The sequence below is a fragment of the Ovis canadensis genome, chromosome 5 (genome assembly GCF_042477335.2).
Source record: "Ovis canadensis isolate MfBH-ARS-UI-01 breed Bighorn chromosome 5, ARS-UI_OviCan_v2, whole genome shotgun sequence".
In the NCBI taxonomy this organism is placed as follows: Eukaryota; Metazoa; Chordata; class Mammalia; order Artiodactyla; family Bovidae; genus Ovis; species Ovis canadensis.
In genome coordinates this window covers 75419465-75443302 of record NC_091249.1, presented here as the reverse complement: position 1 = coordinate 75443302, position 23838 = coordinate 75419465, and the positions used below count along the sequence as shown (strand labels likewise).

Sequence of the window (23838 nt, the reverse complement as noted above, 5' to 3'; positions counted from 1 at the left end):
AAGATAAAAGATCAAACAATAGAAAGTAAGACAGCCAGAAAGATGGGGGTTTGAACAGTGCTTCCTCCCAAGTCATCAGAGACCCTTCCCATCAGGTTACAAGGATGAGTGTGCCCTCATAAGAGGAGAAAGTGTGTCACTGGTCTAGAGCCCTGGAAGAAGGTAAGGGAAGTGCTACCTGTGTGGTTCCCAAGAACACCTTCCTGGCTGCATGCCAGGAATGCTACCCGCAGTCAGGCAGGCCCAAGACAGTCCTGAGATCGCACTGGCCGGAGTGGAGCACACACATAAGGACCACTGCCCGTCCCTTGGCCCACCTGTCCCATTTCATCATGTTTGTCCTAAAGCTACATGGGGCCCTTAGCATAAGAGCCCAAGAAGCGGACCCCTTCACAGTCTCTTTCTATAACTTGGATCAAAAAACCAGTTGACTCTCACATGAGGACATGAAAAGAGATGTACCAAAACCGGCTGTGGTTTAAGCACAGTTACAATAGCAGCTAGTGACAACCTAATGGGTCATCAAAGGGAAAATGCTTAAATTATAGGCCATTTTAGATGGAACAGTACACAGCAAGTAAAAAGAATACGTTAAATCTACGTGTGCCAAAACAGAAATGTCTAAAGACCTTTAAGGGAAAAGAAAATCCCACTGAGTTTCCAGTCAGAATGCATAGTATGGTAATTAGCGTAAAAAATGTAAGGAATCTGTACATGTTTTCACATACTCAGAAAATTCCAGGAGAATATTCATGCAACCGTGACTATACTTTTACTCTTCACTTTATGTTTTTCTATCTTGTTAAAAAAAGTTGTTGTTGCTGCTGGGGTTTTTTTCACCATGAGCACACATTAATTTTATTAAAGGAAGGACGGAAAGGAGGGAGGGAAGTAGGGAGGAAGGGAGGAAAGAAAAAGAGGGCAAGGAATTGGGAGAGAGAGAAAAAGAGGAGGAGGAGAGAGAAAAAAACAGAGATGCAGAAAAAGAAAGGAGAGAAGAAGAAAGACTCAGCCAACAACCAACCAACCAACAGGGGTCACTTGGCAACTTGGCTTCTGCAGGCACAGAAAAGGATTTTGCTGAAAGAATTATAGGAACCTGCATCACAGGAGGAAGCTTACTATGTGTGAAGGTAAAAGTCTCCCTATGATCACAAAAGGAGTTTTTCTGGAGAACATTAATATGATTCAATTAAAAAAAAAAGGTCGGGGGAACTTCCTTGGTGATCCAGCGGCTAAGAATCTGCTGTGCAATGCAGGGGACTCTGGTTTAATTCCTGGTCAGAGAACTAAGATCCCACGTATCCTAGGGCAACTAGACCCATGCACTGCAATGGAGACTTGCATGCTGCAACTAAGACCCGATGTAGTCAAATAAATGAACATTAAAAAGAAAAAGGGTCCAGCCTTTGATGTTTTCAGTTTTCTACATCAAAATGTACCATTGCCTCAAATGGTAAACAAACAGTAGAATACTTCTCTCCAGGTGTCTGAAAAATTACCAGAAGGAGAAATTTCCAAACACTTCCCACGTCAGCTCCTGAAACATCTCTTTCCCTTTAACCCTTTTGCTCTAATTCCCCTCACCTCCCCCTTGAAGCCCTGCTTCTCCTGCCCAGTGCCCAGCCCTGAAAGCACCTATCAAGTGCGCTTCTCACTGGCACAGTGGGCAAGAGCATCTTTGAGGCTCCTCCCCTTCGGGGCCCCTGTGGTGCATTGCTAGTTCCTGATACTCTCTCTACTGGTATACCCTATTCCTGACCTCTTGTTCTCAACAGATCTCCCACATATCTTTCTCCTTCTCCTGGAGAGCCAGGACCATGTAATATGGGGAAACCATCCTCCCTATATCTGGAATTGCTTTGTACCACTTACAAGAATGTGTTCAAATGTCTGTTGACAAAAAGAGGGGATAAAATACCATCACTGGTCACAGGCTGTCAAAGCTGGAAGAGCCCTTAGCCACCTTCAGGCCAGTGCCCTTCGGTCTTACCAATGAGGAAACTGAGGCCCAAGGGAGAGGAGCAGTCACACAGCTCAAGGTCACACAAATGACCACTGGCAGAGCTGAGCCCAAGCAATGTTCTTCCCATGAGCTACATGGCCTTCCACCCCTCATCACCCTATCTGAAGACCCCCACACTGGGCAGCCACAGCCGCAAAGAAGAAGGAAACCCATTACCTTCCCCAGTGCGCGTGGTTCCGGAGCCAGGAGACAGGGCTGGCTTCCAGGCCATACATCACCGTATCCCCATAGTCCACGAAAGGCTTGTTCAGTCTGGGAGGAAGCAGGGCGGGGAAGGGCACAGTGTGGGGTCAGACAATGACAATGACAGGACCAACGGAGCTCACGGAGACCTGGGCGGGTTCCCATCTGCCACCCCGGACACACCACCTAGTCCTCGGTCTGATGCTTTCAAGGAGCGTAAGTCTGAAGTCAATGGGACAGTTACTTTCCTTATAATTAAGCAATCATCTGGTAAAATCTTTTCAGTGGGGTGCATATTACAAAGCACATAAAACTAGAATATGGTCTCTGCACACTGGTTTAAGTTAGTGTGCTCACTCAGTCATGTCCAGCCCTTTGGGACCCCATGGACTGGAGCCCACCAGGCTCCTCTGCCCACCGTATTTTCCAGGCAAGAACACTGGAGTGGGTTGCCACGCCCTCCTTCAGGGGATCTTCCCGACCCAGGGATCGAACCCACGTCTTCTGTGCCTACTCTAGTGGCCGGTGGATTCTTTACCACTGAGCCATCCGGGAAGCCCATGTGACAGGTGACAACAAGCTAAAAAAGGGCACAGAAACTGCCAGAGAAAGGCCATTAACGAGCGGCCACCTTCGGCTAGCACAGAGAGTCGCGAGTGGTGTGCGTTGAGTGCTCACTTCCGGCGCTGGTAACGGAAGCTGGAAGGACAGCCTGTCACTCGAGAGGTGCGTGGAACACTCTCACCTGTAGCAGAAGTGGTGCGCGCACTTCACCAGGATACTCATGCAGTGCACAGCCACGAGGCCGATCACCAACAGGCTGAGGGGACCCATCTGCGGCCCGGCGTTGCGGGCCAGGGAGGGAGAGACAGGCAAGCAGGGTTAGAATGGAATCTGCACATGATCAAAACGTGACTAGGGTACCTTCCAATGACAGAACTTCCGGCAGGGCATTCGGGAAACAAACATTCTCACAGCTTAGTTGAGTAGGAAGGGCACCCTCTGAACCTCAGCAGGCCTTCTAGACAATTAATCTCCCTGAGGAGAACGACACAGATTACGCTGTTTCAAGATTGCTGCCTCTCAGCAGAATAGAAGGCTCCTGGGACTGTCTGGGAAGAACAGACAGGCTAAGGGCTGGTGGGAGAGGGCGAGTTCTGTCTAGAGTAACGGCACAGGCCAGTCTTTAGCAGAGGACACGTCCATCCTCTGAGCTACCTCTCACTTTATTTATTTATTTATTTTTACTTTTCCCATATAATTTTTTTAAGTTGATATGTTGTATTTTCATTTTTATTCAGTGAAGAATTTTTTTTCCCCCCTGGCCTCAAGCCATGTGGGATCTTAGCTCCCAGTCAGGGTTTGAACCAGTGCCCCCTGCAGTGCTGCAGTGGAAGCACAGAGTCTTAACCAATGGACTGCCAGGAAATCCCCTATCTCCAGCTTTAAAAGAAAGCAAAATGGCTCTGGACAGGCAGACTATCAGGGGGAGAATCAAGCAAGGAAAAAAATAAGATGTTCAGAGTTGTCCATCTAAGAGTAGGGCATGGAAAGACTATGGAAAATGGACAGAATTCTGTTATTCTTTAGTTAATATTACTGATGGAAATGGCCAGGACCTCCTCCTTACCTCAAGTAGCCTCCATGAGGGCAGGGATCTTTGTTTGTTTCACTCACTAATAATAATAGTCTTAAGAATCTAGAACAGTGCCTGGCACACAGCAGATCTTCAAATATACCTTTAGATGAATAAACCTGAACTCTGCTTTTTCTCAACTGCATTTGAAAAAGAAAAGCTTCCCATTTCAAAATGTTTTATATGAAGTAAATTAAACACACACAGATGCACCATCTCCTAAAATCTGTCACAATACTTCCTTGCACCGATGTAGACCCTTACCAAGATGCCTGCATTTTTCACCGCCAGAGGCAACCCCAGGAGTCCTGTGCCAATGTTGCTTTTTAGCAGGTGGATCAGGGTCTGGAACCATCTGACATGGGAATAAGGCAGAAAAGGGCAGGTTAACAATAACAAGAGGTAACATTTATTGAGTACTTACCATTGCGCTAAGTGCCTTCATGAATCATCTCGTTCAATTTCCAGCATGGCAGGCATATTCTTTACCACTGAGCCACCAGGGAAGCCCAGAATAACACCATGAGATAAGTATTAACTTCATTTTACACAGGATAAAGCCACTTGTTCAAGGTCACACACCTGAGTGTGAACCTGGATGCAAACCCAGGCTGTCTAGCCCCCGAGCCCATTCTCCTAGTCACTGGGCTATAATGTCCATTCCCCGAGGCATCTCTGAGTTCACCTTGCTTAGAGATTAGACCAGAGGGACAGTATGGTGTCGCTCCTGGTGTATTGGTTTTCACCCTGGAACTTTCCACTATAAAGACTCAGATCCAGAATTGCAACAGAGGATTCCAAGCATAACTGTGAAGGACAGACACACTGCTGTGAGTAAAGAACAGGGGAAATTACAAAATAGAAGCCCCAAATCCCTGTCAGAAAGTTTTATGTAACGTGAACAGAGTAAAAGTCCTATGGTCCCACAGTCCCTGGTGTATTGTGTGTTAAAAAAAAAAAAAAAAGTCAAATGCCATAGAGTCCTAAGACTGGAGAAGCCCTCTTCAGACAGTCACCTAATTTATCCTTCTGCCTTGAGAAGTCCCTCTCAAGCTGCAACTGGAAAGCCTCTCGTGTGTCATTATTTTCTCACTCAACAAACATCATCTATAATGTGTAAAACACCGTGTTAATGCAATGGCGGAAACTGCATGGATCAGACGTCAACTTTAGTCTCTAGAAACCAATGAAGTCTGCAGGAAAATAAGGCAGACACATGAAAAAGATCAAACATGGTACCACTCTGCCCCAGACTTCCTCAGGATTTGGTCCCTGGCACTGTCTGGAAATTCTTCTCCACATATAACCTACATACCTCCTAAACGATGCTTCCACGTGTCTTCCAAACTGCAATTCAGTAGAAACTGAAAGCAAATCATGTGTTATCTTGTGGTGGTGGCTTAGTCACTAAGTTGTGTCTGACCCTTGTGACCCCATGGACTGTAGCCCGCCAGGGAGCTCTGGCCATGGGATCTCCTAGGCAAGAACGCTGGAGTGGGTTGCTATTTCCTTCTCCAAGGGATCTTCCCAACCCAGGGATTAAACCAGGGTCTCCTGAATTACAGGCGAATTCTTTTCCATTGAGCCAACGGGGAAGCCCATTAACTTGTAAGAACCATAATAAATAAGATCTGTCTACACTCTATGGAAAGGAATTTTACTCTCGGTAACCTTTCTCCCTCCACCTCCAGGAAAAAAAATCTCTTGACCTTCCTACTGTCCCCAAGTTTCTCATGCAAGATCAAGAAAACTGCTTCAAGTCTTAATAAGAAGAGGCAAGTGCTCTCCTGGACGAAACTAAGAGATGGCAAGGGTCCAGGGGTGACTCCTCCATTATCAAGGGCCAGTGACTAGGAGATAATGGGCAGAATGATGGGCCAGTCAAATTTCTATCTTGGCAAATGTTTAATCCACTTAAAGGCAAAGGTAAGCACTTCACCAAAACTACCTGCCTACTGGAGGCCTCCCCAAAACACCTCTGGGCTGGGTTTCATAGGAGATAAGATCCCTCCAGCCCTGATTCTGCCATTAATTCATTATGAAAATTCCCTTCCCTCCTCTGGGCCTATCATCTCATATGAGAGGACTGGACCAGAACAGCATACTTCAACTCTGAAACAGTAGGGCTCTAAGCAATTGACCAAAATTATTCTTTGTTAAAATAATCAGTGTATTTATTTTTGGTGGTGCTGGTCTTCGTTGATGTGCTCGGGCTTTCTCTAGTTGCAGAGAGGGGGGCTACTCTTCATTGTGGTGCATAGGCTTTTCATTGCGGTGGCTTCTCCTAAGCTTTTCACCAATGGCCACGAGCTGGGATTACCCACAACCATATGAGTTATCACAGTATCAATTCCATGGACTAGAGAATCTTAACTATGGGGGTAAGAGGGAAAAATAAGCCTAGCAAATCATAGTTCTTATACTTTTTTGGCCTTAGGATCCTTTTACATACTTATAAATTATTGAGGATCCCACATAGTTTTTGCTTATATGGATTATATCTGCTGATATATATATGTATATATACACATATATATATTTTATAAATTAAACCAAGAAACTTAAAAATATATACTAATTTAAAATAACAATAAACTTACTACATGTCAATAACCAATTTTTAACAAAAAGTAACTCTATTTTCCAAAAAAATAAAATGTGAGACGTGCACTATCTTACTTTTTTTACAAATCTCTTCAGTCTTATTTGATACCTGGATTATCTTCTGCATTCAACCTCTTGTGATACATTGCTTTGATGGAAGTCCCTGAAGAAAATCTGCCCTCACATAGATATGTAGTTAGAATGTATCTGAATAGCCTGTTCAGGCAACTGTGATATTTTTTATTTGATACTACATCAAAACTGGACACACATAGGTTTTAGGAGTTAGTTGTAATGTGGAATCTGACCTTTTCATACTCTACTATGTGAAAATACACTGGCAGTCTTGCTCCTTGAATAGATCTTTTACTCACACACAATTTCCCAACATCACACTTTGGCCATACGGGAGATACTGGTTCCCTGAGCTACATGGATCTTTCAAATGCTGGCACATTTCATTATACGACATTAAAAAAAATCACATTCATTAGTATCATACCTAATCTCATTAGACAAGTCTTTAGGAAAAGGGAAGCTGTCAAGGTCACAGTGCAGGATACGAGTTTATTTTTTCTGATTTTGCTCAAAAGCTCAAATTTCATTGCTGGTGAAGGAAATGGCAACCCACTCCAGTGTTCTTACCTGGAGAATCCCAGGGACGGGGGAATCTGGCGGGCTGTCGTCTATGGGGTCGCACAGAGTCGGACATGACTGAAGAGATTTAGCAGCAGCAGCAACATATAGTACTGGGTTGTTTTTGGTTTTTTTTTTTTTTGGCTGTGCTAGATCTTCACTGTGGCTTGAGAGCTTTCTCTAGTTGTGGGATCGTAGTTCCCCAGCCAGGGATTGAACTTGCATCCCCTGTACTGAAAGGCAACTTTTAAACCACTGGACCACTAGGGAAGTCCCTTAATAGTTTTTCCTGAGGTGACAGTCTCATTACTTTCATTTTCAAGAAAATATCTGCCAAGTAGTCAGATCTGAATGACCGACAGTTTCCTAGTTGTTCAGTAGAAGAACAACTGAGTTCTTCAGACAACTCAGTAGAACAAGCTAGAGGTGGAGAGGGGCTTATAATGTGGGCAGACAGTCTCCTCTAGTTTGGAGTTCACTAGAGAAAATGCCATGCACCAGGAAAGACTGCAGCCAGAGGTCTTTACCAGTAATGAGCTCCAAGAGAAGCTTTCATGTGCACTTTCCATTTTGTCACAAAGAATATTAACAAAATATTCTAGACTGAAGGGTCAAGATTTAGTAAAATTAGTGATATGACTGCTTCATCAAGGACATGCTTAAGTGAAAAATAAAACAATGATGAGCATAATTTGGCGTTACCTCCTTGATGCACGCTGCTGCTGCTGCTGCTGCTGCTGCTGCTAAGTTGCTTCAGTCATGCCCAACTCTGTGCGACCCCAGAGAAGGCAGCCCACCAGGCTCCCCCATCCCTGGGATTCTCCAGGCAAGAACACTGGAGTGGGTTGCCATTTCCTTCTCCAATGCATGAAAGTGAAAAGTGAAAGTGAAGTCGCTCAGTCATGTCCGACTCTTAGTGACCCCATGGACTGCAACCCACCAGACTCCTCCATCCATGGGATTTTCCAGGCAAGAGTACTGGAGTGAGTTGCCATTGCCGTCTCCGCTGATGCACGCTAAGGTGCCAGAAATTTTACCCATCGTTGCTTCTGAACCATCAGTGCAAACGTCAACACAGTGAAAAGACAAATCACATCTAGTATTATTGTGAAAACAGTTTTGATTTCGTGGGCTTCTTAAAATGGTCCTGGGACCCCCAAAGGGTCTGAAGACCATACTTTCAAATGGCAACTCCAGATAACCTACTGAAGACCAGTTTCAGTCAACTGGTTTCTCAGCCTGCCAGCCTGGGGGAAAAAGTATCAAAGCTCGGTCAAGAGCAGTATAATGTAGCTCAATAGGGCAACAAGAAAACTTTGCCCGAAAGAGTAAAATCTGAGGCCGTCATCAAAGCAGTCAACAGCTTGATAACTTGAAGGGTTAGGAAATTAACCTCACCAAACACATTATCATGGAAGCACCTGGGGCTCCTATCTGCATCCCTGATTGGGGATTTTGACTGAGTCCTAATCCCTAGAAGAGCCTGGTGTGCATGCATATACTTTGCTTCTTGTACTTTGTTCCAGGTATTTTTTCCACATACTTTGTTCTTTAGGAAAGTAGATAACATGGTGGAGTAAGTCCCCAGGAACAGGAACCCAGCTCAAAAACTTGTCCCTAACACTTCTCACCTGTACAGCTAACTAGGTCCCAAATCAGCTTATACTTAATCATACCTGGCACATTTCTACATGCAACGCTTCTGGGGATCCAGGCCGCAGGCAAGTACTCAACCAATCCTCCACGTCCCAAAGGAGTACTTTTCCCTGCACCACTTGTGATAGGTTTGTGACACCTACCATCACTTACAGAGGGGTTTTCCTGGGTCACTTACCTTGTTTCACAATACCAGGGCAGGATGGGCTCTCAGAAAAAGTACATCCCCAAGCAAGGCCAAGAGAACACTGATCAAACATTCCAATCGGTCAATTTCCAGCAAACAATGGGAGATTATTTGGCGTTGACTATTAGTTATAACCCAATGTGAAAAAAGAGAGAGATTCAGAATAGCTAACAGCCATGCATTGTCTTCAGCATGACAAAACCTATGGGCTACCAATCCTGATGTTGCTAGATGACTGGCTGTGAACTTTGGAGGAGTCCCTCTAAAAATGAAAACCTAGACCCCATATGGCAAGCACTGCATAGACAAGCTCAGGTCTCAGAACAAGGAGCAAAAACTGAAAGAAAACTAGACAGAGAAGCTTGGAAGAAGCATTTTTCAGTAACCAGAGTGACTTCTTAAGAGAAGCCATCACATGGCATTGGCTGCATTTGACACTCCTTCCACCTGGGGGAAGTCATGTAGGTAGGTAAGGTTAGGGAAGAGAGAGGAAAGATAGTTCTCACTGCTGCTGGTTGGGGCCTAAGCAATCTTTTCCATCAACTAACACAGCAAGCATATGGGGAAATCCACAGTAGCATGCCACAGGAGAAAGAAGCTATGGAGATGGAACCTTTATGAGCAGAAAACCAGTTAGAGGTGGAGAGGGGCTTATAATGTGGGCAGACCCGTCTCCTCTAGTTTGGGGTTCACTGAAGAAAATGCCATGCACCAGGAAAGACTGCAGCCACGGGGGCTTTACCAGTAATGAGTTCCAAGAGAAGCTCCCCTGGTTTCCTTGGGCAGTCACAGGGGACAGCGTGAGTCAAGGACATAATGGATCCCTCAGTGAGTCACACCCAACCCCCAAGGGAACACACAGAGGATGATGGAAAAGCTTGAGGAATAAACAGAAGGGCCGCAGAAGATGGGGTGCTGTGGTCCAGAGAAAATGTTAGGGCTCTGCTGATTTCAAAACTGAACCAGACAACTCAATGGAGTAGAAAACCCTCTTCTGAATCTTCTCATTTGAAGAGTCAATCAGCATAGCTTCACATGGGGGTCCTCAATCTTATATTTGGAAAAACTGAGGCCCACAGAGGGCCAAACTAACCCAGATGAGACTTGGGATTCAGTTTCCAGAGATAAGGTATAAGCCCTCTTAAGGGGAGACAAAGCAAATCACCTCTTCCTTTTCTTTTTAAAGATTTTATTTATTTATTTATTCTGATGTGGATCATTTTTTTTAGTCTTTACTGAATTTGTTACAATATTGCTTATGTTTTATGTTTTGGTCTTTTGGCAGCGAGGCACGAGGGACCTTAGTTCCCTGACCAGGGATCGAACACACATCTCCTGCATTGGAAAGCAAAGTTCTGACCACTGGAGTACCAGGGAAGTTCCCTCTTCTTTACCAACGTCTTGACTCTTTTAGGACCTCCCTGGGAGCTCAGCTGGTAAAGAATCTGCCTGCAATGCAGGAGACCCCACTTCAGTTCCTAGGTCAGGAAGATCCCAGACTTCCCACTCCAGTATTCTTGGGCTTCCCTGGTGGCTCAGACAGTAAATAATCCGCCTGTAATGCGAGAGACCTGGGTTCAGTTTCTGGGTTGGGAGGATCTCCTGGAGGAGGGCATAGTGCAGGAGAAGTTATTCTTCCCTCTTCCTATTTATTCTGTCAAATGCCCTGGTTGTTTGGTGATGGGGACAGAAGTCTGGGGGAGACTTTGCAAAGGACTGTCTGTACTGGACTTGGAGTTATTGAAGCTTCTAGCACAGATGACCCAAGGCTCTAAATTACAAGAATGTTCTCTCTAGAAGTTCTTCTTATGTTCAGGCTGTTACTTAGCACCAGCCTTCTGCGACCAACCCAGGTGAAATGAACAAATAAGAAACAGAGTAGAGAGTAACTGACAAAGAGCTCAGATCTCAGCACCATGACTCACTTCATCTCTTTACCTGTTACTCTCATCCATAAAGTAGGGAACTGATAAAATCGGGAGGCAAAAATAACTCAAAGGGGGATTACATTACTAACACAGAACATGGGAATACGATTCCCACCCCTAGGGCAGACAGAACAGCTACTTACGTTGTGCTGTTGCTTTCCCCAAACCGCATGTAGGACCCTGAGGAAGAGAAGTTGTTCAGGCCTTCGGATGGGCTCTCCTCCGGGCTCGCGTCGGTGGAGCTGTAGTCCCGGTAGTCCTCATCCCGAAGTCTCTGCGTGGACATGGTCACTGGGGGAACAGGGGCAGCACTCAGACCTCCAGTGGCTTGTGCCTTTAGCTCCAAGCCTGGGGTCAGCTCTAGGGCAGAAGCAGCCATTGTCACAGAGCTCAGTGACAGCTGCACTATGGATTAAGTACAGGGAGAATGCCTGATACTGACAGAAATGAAAAAGGTACAAGGTACACATGGGCGGGCTGAGCTCACTTGACTTCTGCCTCTCGACCGACGGTGCCGCATTCACAAGTTTCTAAATTTGCCAGCACACCAGGACAGAACAAAGGCGAGGTTCTGCTTGGGAAGGGGGAGGAGACGCAGACAGGCACCTCTTGGTAGTCTTTCCTATGCCTTAGGTTGGGATTGACAACCCCTTCCACTGAGCTAATTTCTTGGACCCCGGACAATAGTGACATTTTACCTATATCCATCTTCCCCAAAAGCAAGCTCTTAAAGGACAGGAACCTAAATATTCCTAAGCTGCATTCTATTTTTCCTATGCATTCAGGACAGTAAGAACCTTCTGCAGTCCAGAAATCCCGTCCAGATCACCTGATTCTACTCAAACTCTCCACCAGGTCCCAAAGCTACAAAAGATGTTCCCTTTCTGCCAGGACCTCTGGTATGTTCTATACTCTTTGGTGTATACTCACTCCCTCATCCTAGGACTCTTTTCTTGCAACCAGCATGAATATTGAGAAACGGAGCTAAAAGCAGCTCAGAGGAAGACTAGGAGCATGACAGGTACCCGCCACTGGCTCTTGTTGCAACATCTCCCTTCCACCCGTCTTCATTTTTAACAGATCTGCCAATTTTTTTTAAAGACAGTGGAAGAAGAAAACCTTCCTATTACATGCAGAGGAAGGACAGAGAAGATGGTAAGCTCTGGGTGGACTTTGCTTTAGTAATTAAGCAGCAGAAAAGAGAACAAGGACTTCGCTAAGATACACTACAAGTATACGTTCCAAGAGCAGTGTAAGCTCCCAGAATATGAGGGTCTGTTGCTAAAAGAGCCGTTGGAGGTCACTCCAAACTGCTCATTTTACAGATAAAGAATCAACCTCCCCAAAAGCTGAAGGGACCTGCTCTGCTACAGCCAGGTAGCAGCCAAGCAGTAAACATACATCCTGACACTCTGCCTGAATTTGGAAACATTACTGAATACACTGCCAGTTGCAGTGATGGAATATCATAATAAAAGAGAGTCAACTTCCTCCAGAAATCTGCAATTGAGTAAGGAAAAAAAGGTTCATGAACAGTAAAAATCACCAATAAAAATCCTTCTGACACTTGGCAGACTGGTATGACCACCTGCCTACAAAGTGCTTTTCCCTATCCTGAATCTCATACGCTGCCTCAGATGCCCAGTAGAAGACAGGACCTCCAAGGGCCATCACAACGTGCTGTCCCACCTGACATGTAACATTAGTTGCCAGAGACTAGACAGCTCTGTGTCAATCCCCAGAAGTCCAGCCTCTGGGGATTCTTCAGACCCCACCTGGCACCTGAGTGATCCAGGGTGATCTCATTTTCTTCCTTCAACCACATAACCTCATGAAGAAAGTGCTTGGCAGAAAGCCAGCAAAGGACTTGAAAGTCCCAGAGAGGATTCTGCCTCACTTCACCACCAGAGCTAACCTTGCTAAGCATCTAAGAGAGCATCAATTATTCACATGGTGAAAGAATTCAAGGAGTCATCTAAGCTCTTGGGGCAACTAAACTCATAAGAAGGCTGGGGTGGGGGGAAATCTATAAAGTATCTTAATGTGAACAGTTGAAAGCTGCTACTCAGGTAAAATCGATTAAGTGAGTTTCTATGCAGGACACATCCCTGATGGTCCAGCAGCTAAGACCCCACAGGAGCCCAGGTTCAATCCCTGATCAAGGAACCAGATCCCACATGCCTCAACTAAAGATCCTGAGTGCTACAATTAAGATCCAGCATGCCAAATAAGTAAATAGTTTGGGTTTTTTTTTTTAAAAAAAGGTTAGTATCTATGCAAGTCAGAAGTATGAAAAGTGAAAGTGTTAGTTGCTCAGCTGTGTCTGACTCTTGCGATCCCATGCACTGCAGCCTGTTGAGCCTCCTCTGTCCAACGGATTTCCCAGGCAAGAATACTGGAGTGGGTAGCCATTCCCTTCTCCAGGGGATTTTTCCAATCCAGGGATCAAACCTGGGTCTCCTGCATTTCAGGCAGATTCTTTACCATCTGAGCCATTAGGAAAGCATGTCAGACGACCTGGGTGCTAAAGCTGCCTTTTATCACTAGTTTGCTCAGTGGCCTGAAGCAATTCTTATTTGACTCAGGTCTTTGTCCCAAATGCTAAAAATTTGGGTGTGGGGGGTATGGTATATTAACCTATCTCTCAGCACCTCTTCCAGGAATCAATGTAATTCTTTATGCAAACAACGGCTACTCTTGAGTCTCTTCCAACATACCCAAAGCATCTGAGGAACAGAAGCCTTCCAGGTGAACCCTGCATATTACCAAAGAAGAGGAACAGAAAACAGACACTGACAAGTTCCCCAATCCCTCCCCATCAACCAAGAAACCACTCTTGGTACAGACACTCAATTTATTTCAGACACTGTTAAGAAGCCTCCTCATGTCACTGTAAAAACTGAAGTGACCCACAGCAGATTATCACTAAGAAGACTGCTCAGAAAGAAGCTGAAAATCTACAGATCAAAAGTCCAGTGAACAACTGCAGGATGTGGAAGATGTGGCTTGGCAACTGTGCATGTTGAAAAAGGAGAATAATGCTACTTACTGGTTTTAGTTGATGATAAGCTCAACAGAAATCAATGATAACACAATAGATGCCAATTCTGCTAATGCAATTCTCGGTTTCACTACAAGAAAGAACCCCAGGGAGATGACAGACTGTTCTTCTTTTTGCCATATCTTGTACTCTGTTCCAGGCAGCACACTATAAAGGGGATGATGATCAACTGCTGTATAGCCAGGGGTCAGCACCAAGGTCACTAGGGGGAAAGAAAGCAGCTAAATGAAGAATGGTTGGAAGTCCTGAGAAGGTTCAACCTGGAGAACTGGAAACTCAGGAGGTACAAAAATTGTCTTTCAAAGCTGTTCTAGGGATCAGATTCATCCTTTGGAGCCTCAAAGATTACTCAGAAACAGGATCATTAGGTGGAAAGTAAAGGGAGGCAGGTCTTTGGCATAAGGAAGCCAACTCTCAAAGGAGTTATCCACAGGACTTCCCTGGTGGTCCAGTGATTAAGACTTGACCTTCCGATTCTGGGGGCCCGGGTTTGATCCCTGGTTGGGTAACTAGATCCCAGATGCCACAACTAAAGATCCCGTGTGCCACAACTAAGACCTGGCGCAGCCAAATATATAAATAAATAAGGATATTTTAAAAAATATAACAGATGTGTATAACGGACTTTTGGACTCAGAGGGAGAGGGAGAGGGTGGGATGATTTGGGAGAATGGCATTCTAACATGTATACTATCATGTAAGAATGGAATCGCCAGTCTATTGTCTGACGCAGGATACAGCATGCTTGGGGCTGGTGCATGGGGATGACCCACAGAGATGTTATGGGGAGGGAGGTGGGAGGGGGGTTCATGTTTGGGAACACATGTAAGAATTAAAGATTTTAAAATTAAAAAAATAAAAAAAAATAAATAAATAAATAAAAATAAAAAATATATGTGTGTGTGTGTGTGTATATTAAAGGCAGTATCCAGGAACTTCCCTGAGTCCTTGGTTCAGGGGGTTGAGACTCCATGCTTCCACTGCAGACATACCGGCTTTGATCCCTGGTCAGGGAACTAAGATTCTGCAAGCTGCACGATGGCCAAAAAGGAAAACAACAAAACAAAACAGGAGCTGTCCAAATGGATCACTGGATCATTGCAGGAGATAGTGTATCTTATTCCTGGAAAGTTCCAAGCGGAAGCCCTTCTCAGAACTGCCAGGCAGGAAATGAAGCCTGTAGAGGGTGGGTGTGATCGCTCTGGAGGTTACTTCCTTCCAGGGCTCTTCTGCCGACCGAGGCCTCCGCATCTTTCCTCCAGCCATCCCCACGCAGTGCTAGTCTCCTTGGCCACCCTGCCCTGAGCTCTCTGTGATGAAATCTGGTTTCCACCATCTGCTGCTATAATTGCCAATTCCTGCCCTGTGGGAGTTTTAATAGACCCTGTTAACTGTCCAAATGAGGGATATAATATTTAAGAGCTCAAAACAAGCTTGTTCTTCAGGTTCTTGAGGACAATGAACTGAGTTTATATAACATGTGTGGTCCATCAACACAAAGTAAAAAATCTCCATAAAATATTCAGATTCAAGAGAGTACTAACTAAGAAAAGTCTGCATGTTGGGTGACAAATATATATATTCAAGAATACATTCGAACCAAAATTGAAACATCAACTCTTTAAATAACCTTGATAAATGCTCTTTTCCCTTATATAAAAATTATTTTTAACTAATCAACAATTGCTATTTTAAGGTCTTTTCTCACTTATTTCATATCTATTCTTCCTTAAATCAATACAGTACACACACAAATGATGTTTAGTTGTAACATAATGGTCCATCATTATATTAATAAAATAATTTGCTTCACTAGCTCCCAGTTAAATTTTGAGCTTCTCCTTCTTTTAATGACTATTTTATAGCTAAAAAATTCCCACACATAATTTTTTATTTTCAAGTCATATCCTTGGAGAGTAGAGTTAGGTGAATAGGTTTTTTAAATGGTTTTACTACACAAATGATTGAACTAACCTAAAGTGTCACTAGCAATATATGGACATGGCTATCTCTTCATAACCCTGACAATGTTGGATTTTATTTCTTTCTTTCTTTTTTTTTTTTTTTTTTTTGGCCATGCTACATGGCTTGTAGGATCTTAGTTCCCCAACCAGGGACTGAACTGGGCCCTCACAGTGCTGAGTCTTAACCACTGGACAACCAGGGAATACATGGATAGTATCATTTTTATTTCTGATATTTCTGATGAATGAATGGCTCCTTGTATTTATTTTATTTTACATTTCTTTAATTTCCAAAAAAAGACAACTGATAATCAAGACTTTAAGAGCATCTTTCCTCCACCTATCAGACTCATAGTTTTGAAAACAGTTAGCTCATTTTTGCGGAGAAGGCAATGGCACCCCACTCCAGTACTCTTGCCTGGAGAATCCCACGGACGGAGGAGCCTGGTAGGCTGCAGTCCATGGGGTTGCTAGGAGTCGGACACGACTGAGCGACTTCACTTTCACTTTTCACTTTCATGCACTGGAGAAGGAAATGGCAACCCACTCCAGTGTTCTTGTTTGGAGAATCCCAGGGACGGGGGAGCCTGGTGGGCTGCCGTCTCTGGGGTCACACAGAGTTGGACACGACTGAAGCAACTTAGCAGCAGCAGCAGCAGCAGCTCATTTCTGAACTCACTTTTGAAAATCTAAAATGTTCTTAAGACAGCTATTTAAGAGTTTAGTGATGGGACTTTACTGGTTGTCCAGTGGTTAGGACTCCTTGAATTTTCAATGTAGGCAGTGCCAGTTCAATCCCTAGTCAGGGGGCTAAGATTCCACATGCTGCACAGCAGACTGGCCAAATTTAATTTACTGATTACATTCTATTCCAAATTTCAGTATAGTAAACAGGATGACTTCCAACAAGAAGAATCCATTTATATGAATTTGTAGGTCTCTTTTGGGGCCCACAGGAAAGTCAAGGAGGGGAAAAGAGAAGAGGGCGGGAAAGGCACTGCAAGTGTCAGTTCGCTTCATTACCAAAAGCTAAACAACATTCCTAAGGGTGACTGGTAAACACATAAAAATATTATCCACTAAAAACTATTAAAACTAATAAATTCAGCAAAGTTGCAGGATATAAGATCCACATACAAAAATCAGTTGTATTCCTATACACTTTCAGTGAACAGTGTGAAAACAAACCGGAGAAAACAGTTCCATTTACAACAGCAACAAAAAGAATCAAATATTTAGGAAGAAATTTAGCCAAGTAGCTGTAAACTTGTACATGAAAACTATAAAACACCATTGAGAGAAATTAAAGACGACCTAGGTAAATGAGAAAACATCCCAATATTCATGAACTAGGAGATTTAACACTATTAAGGTGGCAATATTCCCTAAACTGATGTACAGATTCCGTTGAATCCTTATCAAAATCCCAGCTCCCTTTTTGCAAAAATTGACAAGCCAATTCTAAAATCCATATGGAAATTCAAAAGGTCCAAAACAGCCAAAACAAATCTGAAAAAAAGAAAAAAGCTGAAGGACTTCCCAACTGCATAACTTAATACAAAGCTACAGTAAACTCAAGACAGTACAGTATTGGCATAAGGACAGATGTACAAATCAACTGAACAGAATTGAGAGTCCAGAAATAAACTCTATACCTAGGTCAAGTGATTTTTGACAAGGGTGCCAAAACAATTCAATGGAGGAAAAAAGTCTTTTCAACAATTAACGCTGGGACAACTAGAAATATACGTGCAAAAAAAAAGAAGCTGGAACTCTACCTCCCACCATATACAAAACTTAACTCCAAATAGGACTTCCTGGCAGTCCGCTGGTTAAGACTCTGTGCTTCCAATGCAGGGGTCACTGGTTCAATCCCTGGTCGGAGAACTAAGATTTCATATGCCACTCAGCGTGGCCCCCCCCCAAAAAAAAATTCAAAACAGATCAAAAACCTACATGTAAAGGTTAAAACTATAAAAACTCTTAGAAGAAAACATAAGCATAAACCATTGTAACCATGAATTAAGCAGTTTCTCACATATGACAGCAAGAAACACAAGAAAAAATAGATAAATTAGACCTAATCGAACTTTAAAATGTTTATGCCTCAAAGGATACCACCAAGAAGGTGAAAAACAACCCACAGAATAGGAAAAGTTTTCTAATAATTATATTTCTAATGAGGCATTTGTGCCCAGAACATATAAAGAACTATTATAATTCATTAATAAAATGAAACCCAATTTAAAAATGGGCAAAGGACCTGAAGAGCTGTTTCACAGAAGATGTGAAAAAAGCCAATAAACATATGAAAAGATACTCAATATCTTTAGCCATCAGGTAAATGAGAAACAAGTATCACATGTGAGGTATCACTTCACATACACCAGGATGGCTAGAATCAAAGACACGTAACAGCAAGTATTGGCAAAGATGCAGAGGAATTGTAGAGAATCGTCTCTTACGTTGCTGATGAGAAGGTAAAATGGTGCAGTCACTTTGGGAAACAGCCTGGCAGTTCCTCGAAAGGCTAAACATAGTTACCATGAAGAGTAGTGATAGTCACTCTGTCATGTCAGATTCTGTGCGACCCCATGGACTGTACTATAGCCTGCCAGGCTCCTCCGCCCATGGGATTCTCCAGGCAAGAATACTGGAGTGGGTTGCCACTTTCTTCTCCAGGGGATCTTCCTGAATCAGGGACTGAACCCGGGTCTCTTGCATTGCAGGCAGATTCTTCATTGTCTGAGCCACCAGGGAAGCCCACAGTTACCATATAACCCACTAATTTTGGCTATTAGGGATAATGCTGCTATGAACATCTTTGAGTACATTTTTCTACAGGCATACATTTTCAGTTTGGTATGTACCTATTAGTGGTGGACAGGACCCAGCAATTCCACTCCTAGGTACACACCAAAATGAAAATGTATGTCCATAGAAAAATGTACAGACAAATATTCATAGCAGCATTATTCCTATTAGCCAAAAAATGAGGGGAAAAAAACCTGATGAGTGGATAAATGTGATATATCCATACAATGGAATATTACTTAGCAAAAAATGAAAAAAGAAAAATATGAAATACTGATAGATGCTACACATGGATGAACCTTGAAGACATTATTCTAAGGGGAAGAAGTCAGCCAAAGAGGAACATTTGGGAGCTGGGAGGGATTAAGGGGTGACTGCTAAAGGGTTGAGTTTCTTTGGGGGTGATGAAATGTTCTGAAAATGACTGTGTTGCACAACTTTGTGAATTCAATAGAAAAGCTGTTGAACTGTATGCTATAAATGGTTGAATAGTATGCTATGTGACTTTAATCTCAATAAAACTGCTAAAACAAACAAACCGATCTCTGGGCCCAATCTGATTCAGTCTCAGCACTTAACAGGCTTCTTATTATGATAGGTACACCCCAGGCCTCATCTCCTACCAAAGTTTATGGATTGGTGATATATGCAGATTAAAAGTACTACATTATAAAACAATTACATTTTCTAGAACCCGGAGAAGCAGTGAATTCTCTAGATATTCGCTCTCTTCTCCATTGCTGGAATTCCAAACACACGAACAAAGTCATAGACTGTATTCCTATATGCGGTCTACAAGGAGGGAAGTAAAAATGTCTGACATCCACATGATTTGTTTTCGAGGACATGGGATAGTACTCCATCTGATCTACCACAGAATCACTTCCCCTGACTTGAGACTCCTGCCTGACAGTGTGGTGCATGGGCAGCCACGAAACAGCTGCTGACCTCAGCAGGCTCTGCACAGCAGCAGCTGAATGAGCAAACTGACTTTTACTCACCATCATAAAAATCTCTAAACATTAGCACCAGGCATGACTGACAGGTGACCAAGCTCCAGCTTCCCAGTTATAGATGAGAACACCAAAGCCTCAGCTGGTTAACAGTTTGGGATCAGAACCCAGCATACCAGATTCCTAGCCCAGTGTTCTTTCTAACACACCACCTACTCTTCCTAAAATCTCCCTGGGAACAGAACTCGGGCAGGATTAAGTCTACAGGCGGAATCCCACATAACAAAAAGTACATGAGTTCAGAGCCTAGTTATGTGACCTTAATCTCCCTTTGTCTTACTTTCCTCATCTGAAAAATGTTATTAATAACACTTACATCACAATATTGTTACAAATGTAGAAGAAAAAGATGTTAAATATGCTGCTTGGTGCATAATGGACCCTTATTAATGGTAGCAACTATGTTATTACTAGAGAGAAGGAAGTTCAAGGCAGGGAGTCACTACACAAATAAAGTGCCACAGGACTTCCTCCATCCTTTCACTCTGGAGAGCTGAGCCAGGTCCTCACCTCAGAAACAATCATCTATCTGCTGAGAGCATCCCAGTAACCCATGGAGACAGAATGCTGAACTTCACAGAAAAGGGAAGCACAGAGGAATCCTTCCTACTAGAGAGCATCATTGAGAACTGGCCCTGGGTGTCAAGGATTCCAAGAGAAATGTCTGGGAGAAAAGAGCAGAGATAGCACCAAATATAGTATCAGGAGCTTACTCTTTTCAGTATATGCAGAATGTCCTATCCAATGGACCCCACACACTCATTAAATAGAAGCTAGCTTTGTGTGCTCAGACCTAGTTAGGCCTGGCCAAAGGAAGGAGGTACAAGATTCCTCCAAGATCTGAGTTAAGACTCAATGTGAACTTCCTCTTTGGGAAAAAGAGAAATGCCAGCCTAGGACTTAGGGGGGTAGTCACATACTTCTGGAAGAAATTATGAGGACGAGTCAACAAAAGTAGAAACCAAAGTCCACTCACTCAGCCCAGTTCTAGGATCTCACTCCAAGTCAGGGTGGAAAGAAGGAATATATCATTAACAGTAATGTCTCCTCAGCATCTGATCCTGGAAGAGGTATCAAGAACTTAAAGAACTGAGACACTCGGTGGGGAAGGGAGGAGAGAGAGGGGGAAAAGAAAAAGAAAAAGCAGAAGCATTTAACATGAGAATTGTTATCTAAGCAAAGAGAAAAATAAAGCATGCACAAAAGTGGACCCGCTGCTCCACTATCTCTAACTCACATCCCACCTGCTAACAAGTCCAGTCCTAGAATTTCACATCACCTCAGTTAGGAGAAAACTTAAAAATTTTATCTAGTCTGATCCTCTGCCTACCACATTCCCAAAAGCAACTGCCCAGTGACAATGACCTCTAGTGATAGGGACTGGCATACTCCGTGTTGCAACATGCTAAAGCAGCACTTCTTTCAAAGTTCTTATTCTCACCCAACGGGGAAGGAAATGGAAACCCACTCCAGTATTCTTGCCTGGAGAATCCCGTGGACAGAGAAGCCTGGTGGGCTGCTGTCCACGGGGGTCACACAGAGTCAGACACGACTGAAGCGACTTAGCATGCATGCATGTATTGGAGAAGGAAATGGCAACCCACTCCAGTGTTCTTGCCTGGAGAATCCCAGGGACTGAGAAACCTGGTGGGCTGCCGTCTATGGAGTTGCACAGGGTCGGACACAACTGAAGCAACTTAGCAGCAGCAACAGCATTCTCACCCAAAATCCACTTCCATTATGGTATTTCCATCCACTGGTCCCAGCTGTTGAATCTGGAACACTACAAAAGAAATGGGAATCCGCCTCCTTATACTGCCTTTAAAATAGACAAAGTTCTGAGCGCTTCAAGCTGCCACAGGGATGAGGCCAAATGAACAGATACATGCTTCAAAGGCAAAACAAGGACTCAAGAACAGACAATTATAAATGGCACAATCAGAAAACAAAGAGAGAGGGACTTAATATCATCATCAGAGAAGGCTCTGTTGCATAAGGCCTCAACCTCACTCTCAAACTCAGAGCAAATGATTAAGCCTTTGGTGTCCTCTTGACTCAAGAACACCTTTTAAAAAACCACATTCTAAACATATAATCATGTTAATTACTGTAAAATAGGCTCTCAACAAGAATCAAAGAGGCCCTTGATCATACTTAAAATAATAAAAGTTAAAATCATTTTCAGCTGTCAGCATTTAGCTTAGATATAATATAAACAGTAAGAAAAAAGGAGGTGGATTTCATGGCAAGCTACAAACAAGTAGGGAAACTGCTTCCTGGACAACTGTATTAAGAAACAAATGGAGGGGGTAGGTAGGATCTCTCTGGTTAGAAAACAGACTGAGATACAGACAATGTCAGAGCAGAAGGAGACCTTAGGGATTCCACCCCATCACTGTACAGACTGGGAAACCTAAACCCAAGTAAGGATGGAAGTCATCCCGGGTTGCAAAGCAAGTGTCAGAACTAGAACAAAATCTCCTAATTTCCCAATCTCAGTTCTTTCCATTACACCAAGCTATCTTCTTTCAGCAAGCCTCAAATTACTGCAAAACATTCATCGGAATAACCAGCATTCCTCAAATCTGACAAGCTACATTAAAAACAAAGCAAAGGTCTTGACATTCTTCAAATTAATGCTAGCATTCTCCATAACCTCAGCTGGGCGCCGCCTACCCTCCCAAGAGCATCATACTTTGCTTCGTATTTCATATTTTGGGATGACTTACACAAAATTGCAGAATGCTTAAAAACAAAACCTACAGAATGATGAGTTTGCAGAAAAATCGGGGAACAGTGAATGAGGGAACCACACCCAGAGCCAAGCCGATCTAGCGGCAATTGAGAATGCAAAGCTGAAAGGGGGAGAAGAACGAACGTAGGAAAAGGGTGTTGTTGGTTTTTTTTTTTTCCAACCTGTCAAATTTTCTGCAGGAGGCAGTCTGGTGAAAAGCAAAGAGCCGCTGGGGTTCACGGAGACTTGGATTCTAGTCGCAAGGCTGCGACTAACTCACCGGATGACCTTAGGCAACCCCTACTTTTTCTTGGACCTCGATTTCCTCAACAGCTCTAGAAAGTGATTGCAAAAGGTAATTTCCCAGAGTCCTGGTAGTTCCGGCATCCTATGACCCAAAGACCGGCTATCAGCCATCTCCCAGCAGGGCTCCCGCAACTGCTGGGTCACCTCCCCGCGATGTCTGGACCATTGTAGGAAGCGCAGCAGAAGCCCTAGCTAGTCGTTTCGGTGATCCTTCCCATCTCTGGACCTATTCCCACACCTGTCAAAAAGGATGGGGAGGTCAAAGGAGACAGCGCGAAGAACACCTCTCATCCTGGAGGGGAGCCCACAACGCACCGCAGCTGCCACCGGAGAGCCGAGGAGACCAGGACTCGCAGCCCAGGCCGGTCGGTGCCAGACCCGGAGCATCTGCTGAACCCGGAGGAAGGCGACTTGGGTCCAGCAGAAGGCGACCACCCGCCGCCAGCCCCAGACTTACCGCTCGGGTTCCGACTCCAGCTCTGGCTCCCACTTCGGTGCAGCAGCCCACCAGTCCACCAGTTCCTGCCTCAGCTCGAAGCCCTAGCCATCCCCACCCTCCGCTGCCCAAGCAGCCGCTTCCGGGCCCGTCACGTGACCCAGGCGCTCAAACCTAGGCGCGGGTCACGTGCTCCCTCGCGCGGCTACGCCTCCCCTCTAGTGGGCTCGGCTTCGCAGCACCACCTGGCGACGGGGAGCTGAAACTGCGGGAACAACGGTTCTCTGGGAGCTGGGACTGAGCCCGGCGTCGGACATCTGGGCACCAGCCACGAGCCCAGCGTCGCAGAGCGCAGTCACCTGAGGTGTGGGCTTGTGGAAGGTGGCTCAGTTTTCCACCCGCTGGACTTTCTTTAAGATGTTTCAATGATCATATGTTGCTTTTATGAGTGAGAAATAATACATCTTTTCAAAACTTTAGTCATATTTTAAAACTTCTACCAAACGTATGTGGTGGCGACCGGAAGTGGGACTCTGAGGTAAGGCCAATTCTTTCTATTTTAAAAATTTAAGTAACATTTTTGAATGACAACTTTTCAGTATGTTTGAGGTGAATGTCTTATCTACGCTTCTCTTTTACTTTAAAAAAATGTCT

General features: G+C 44.1%; 1 protein-coding gene across 2 annotated transcripts in view; it reads right to left on the bottom strand.

The window, feature by feature from the left end:
- SLC36A1 (solute carrier family 36 member 1) overlaps positions 1-23354 on the bottom strand; it is a 49574-nt gene extending 26220 nt beyond the window's left edge. Inside the window, exons 1-5 of one of the 2 annotated variants that reach the window (XM_069589974.1) lie at positions 23206-23354; positions 11000-11147; positions 4110-4200; positions 2955-3043; positions 2183-2278 (exon numbers count right to left, since the gene is read on the bottom strand). In XM_069589974.1, the coding sequence (XP_069446075.1) occupies positions 2183-2278; positions 2955-3043; positions 4110-4200; positions 11000-11142 (419 nt within the window). In that variant the 5' untranslated portion in view covers positions 11143-11147; positions 23206-23354. The remainder of the gene's footprint in view (positions 1-2182; positions 2279-2954; positions 3044-4109; positions 4201-10999; positions 11148-23205) is intronic. The other variant, XM_069589973.1, reaches the window with a different exon arrangement.
- Positions 23355-23838: the final 484 nt, after the last annotated feature.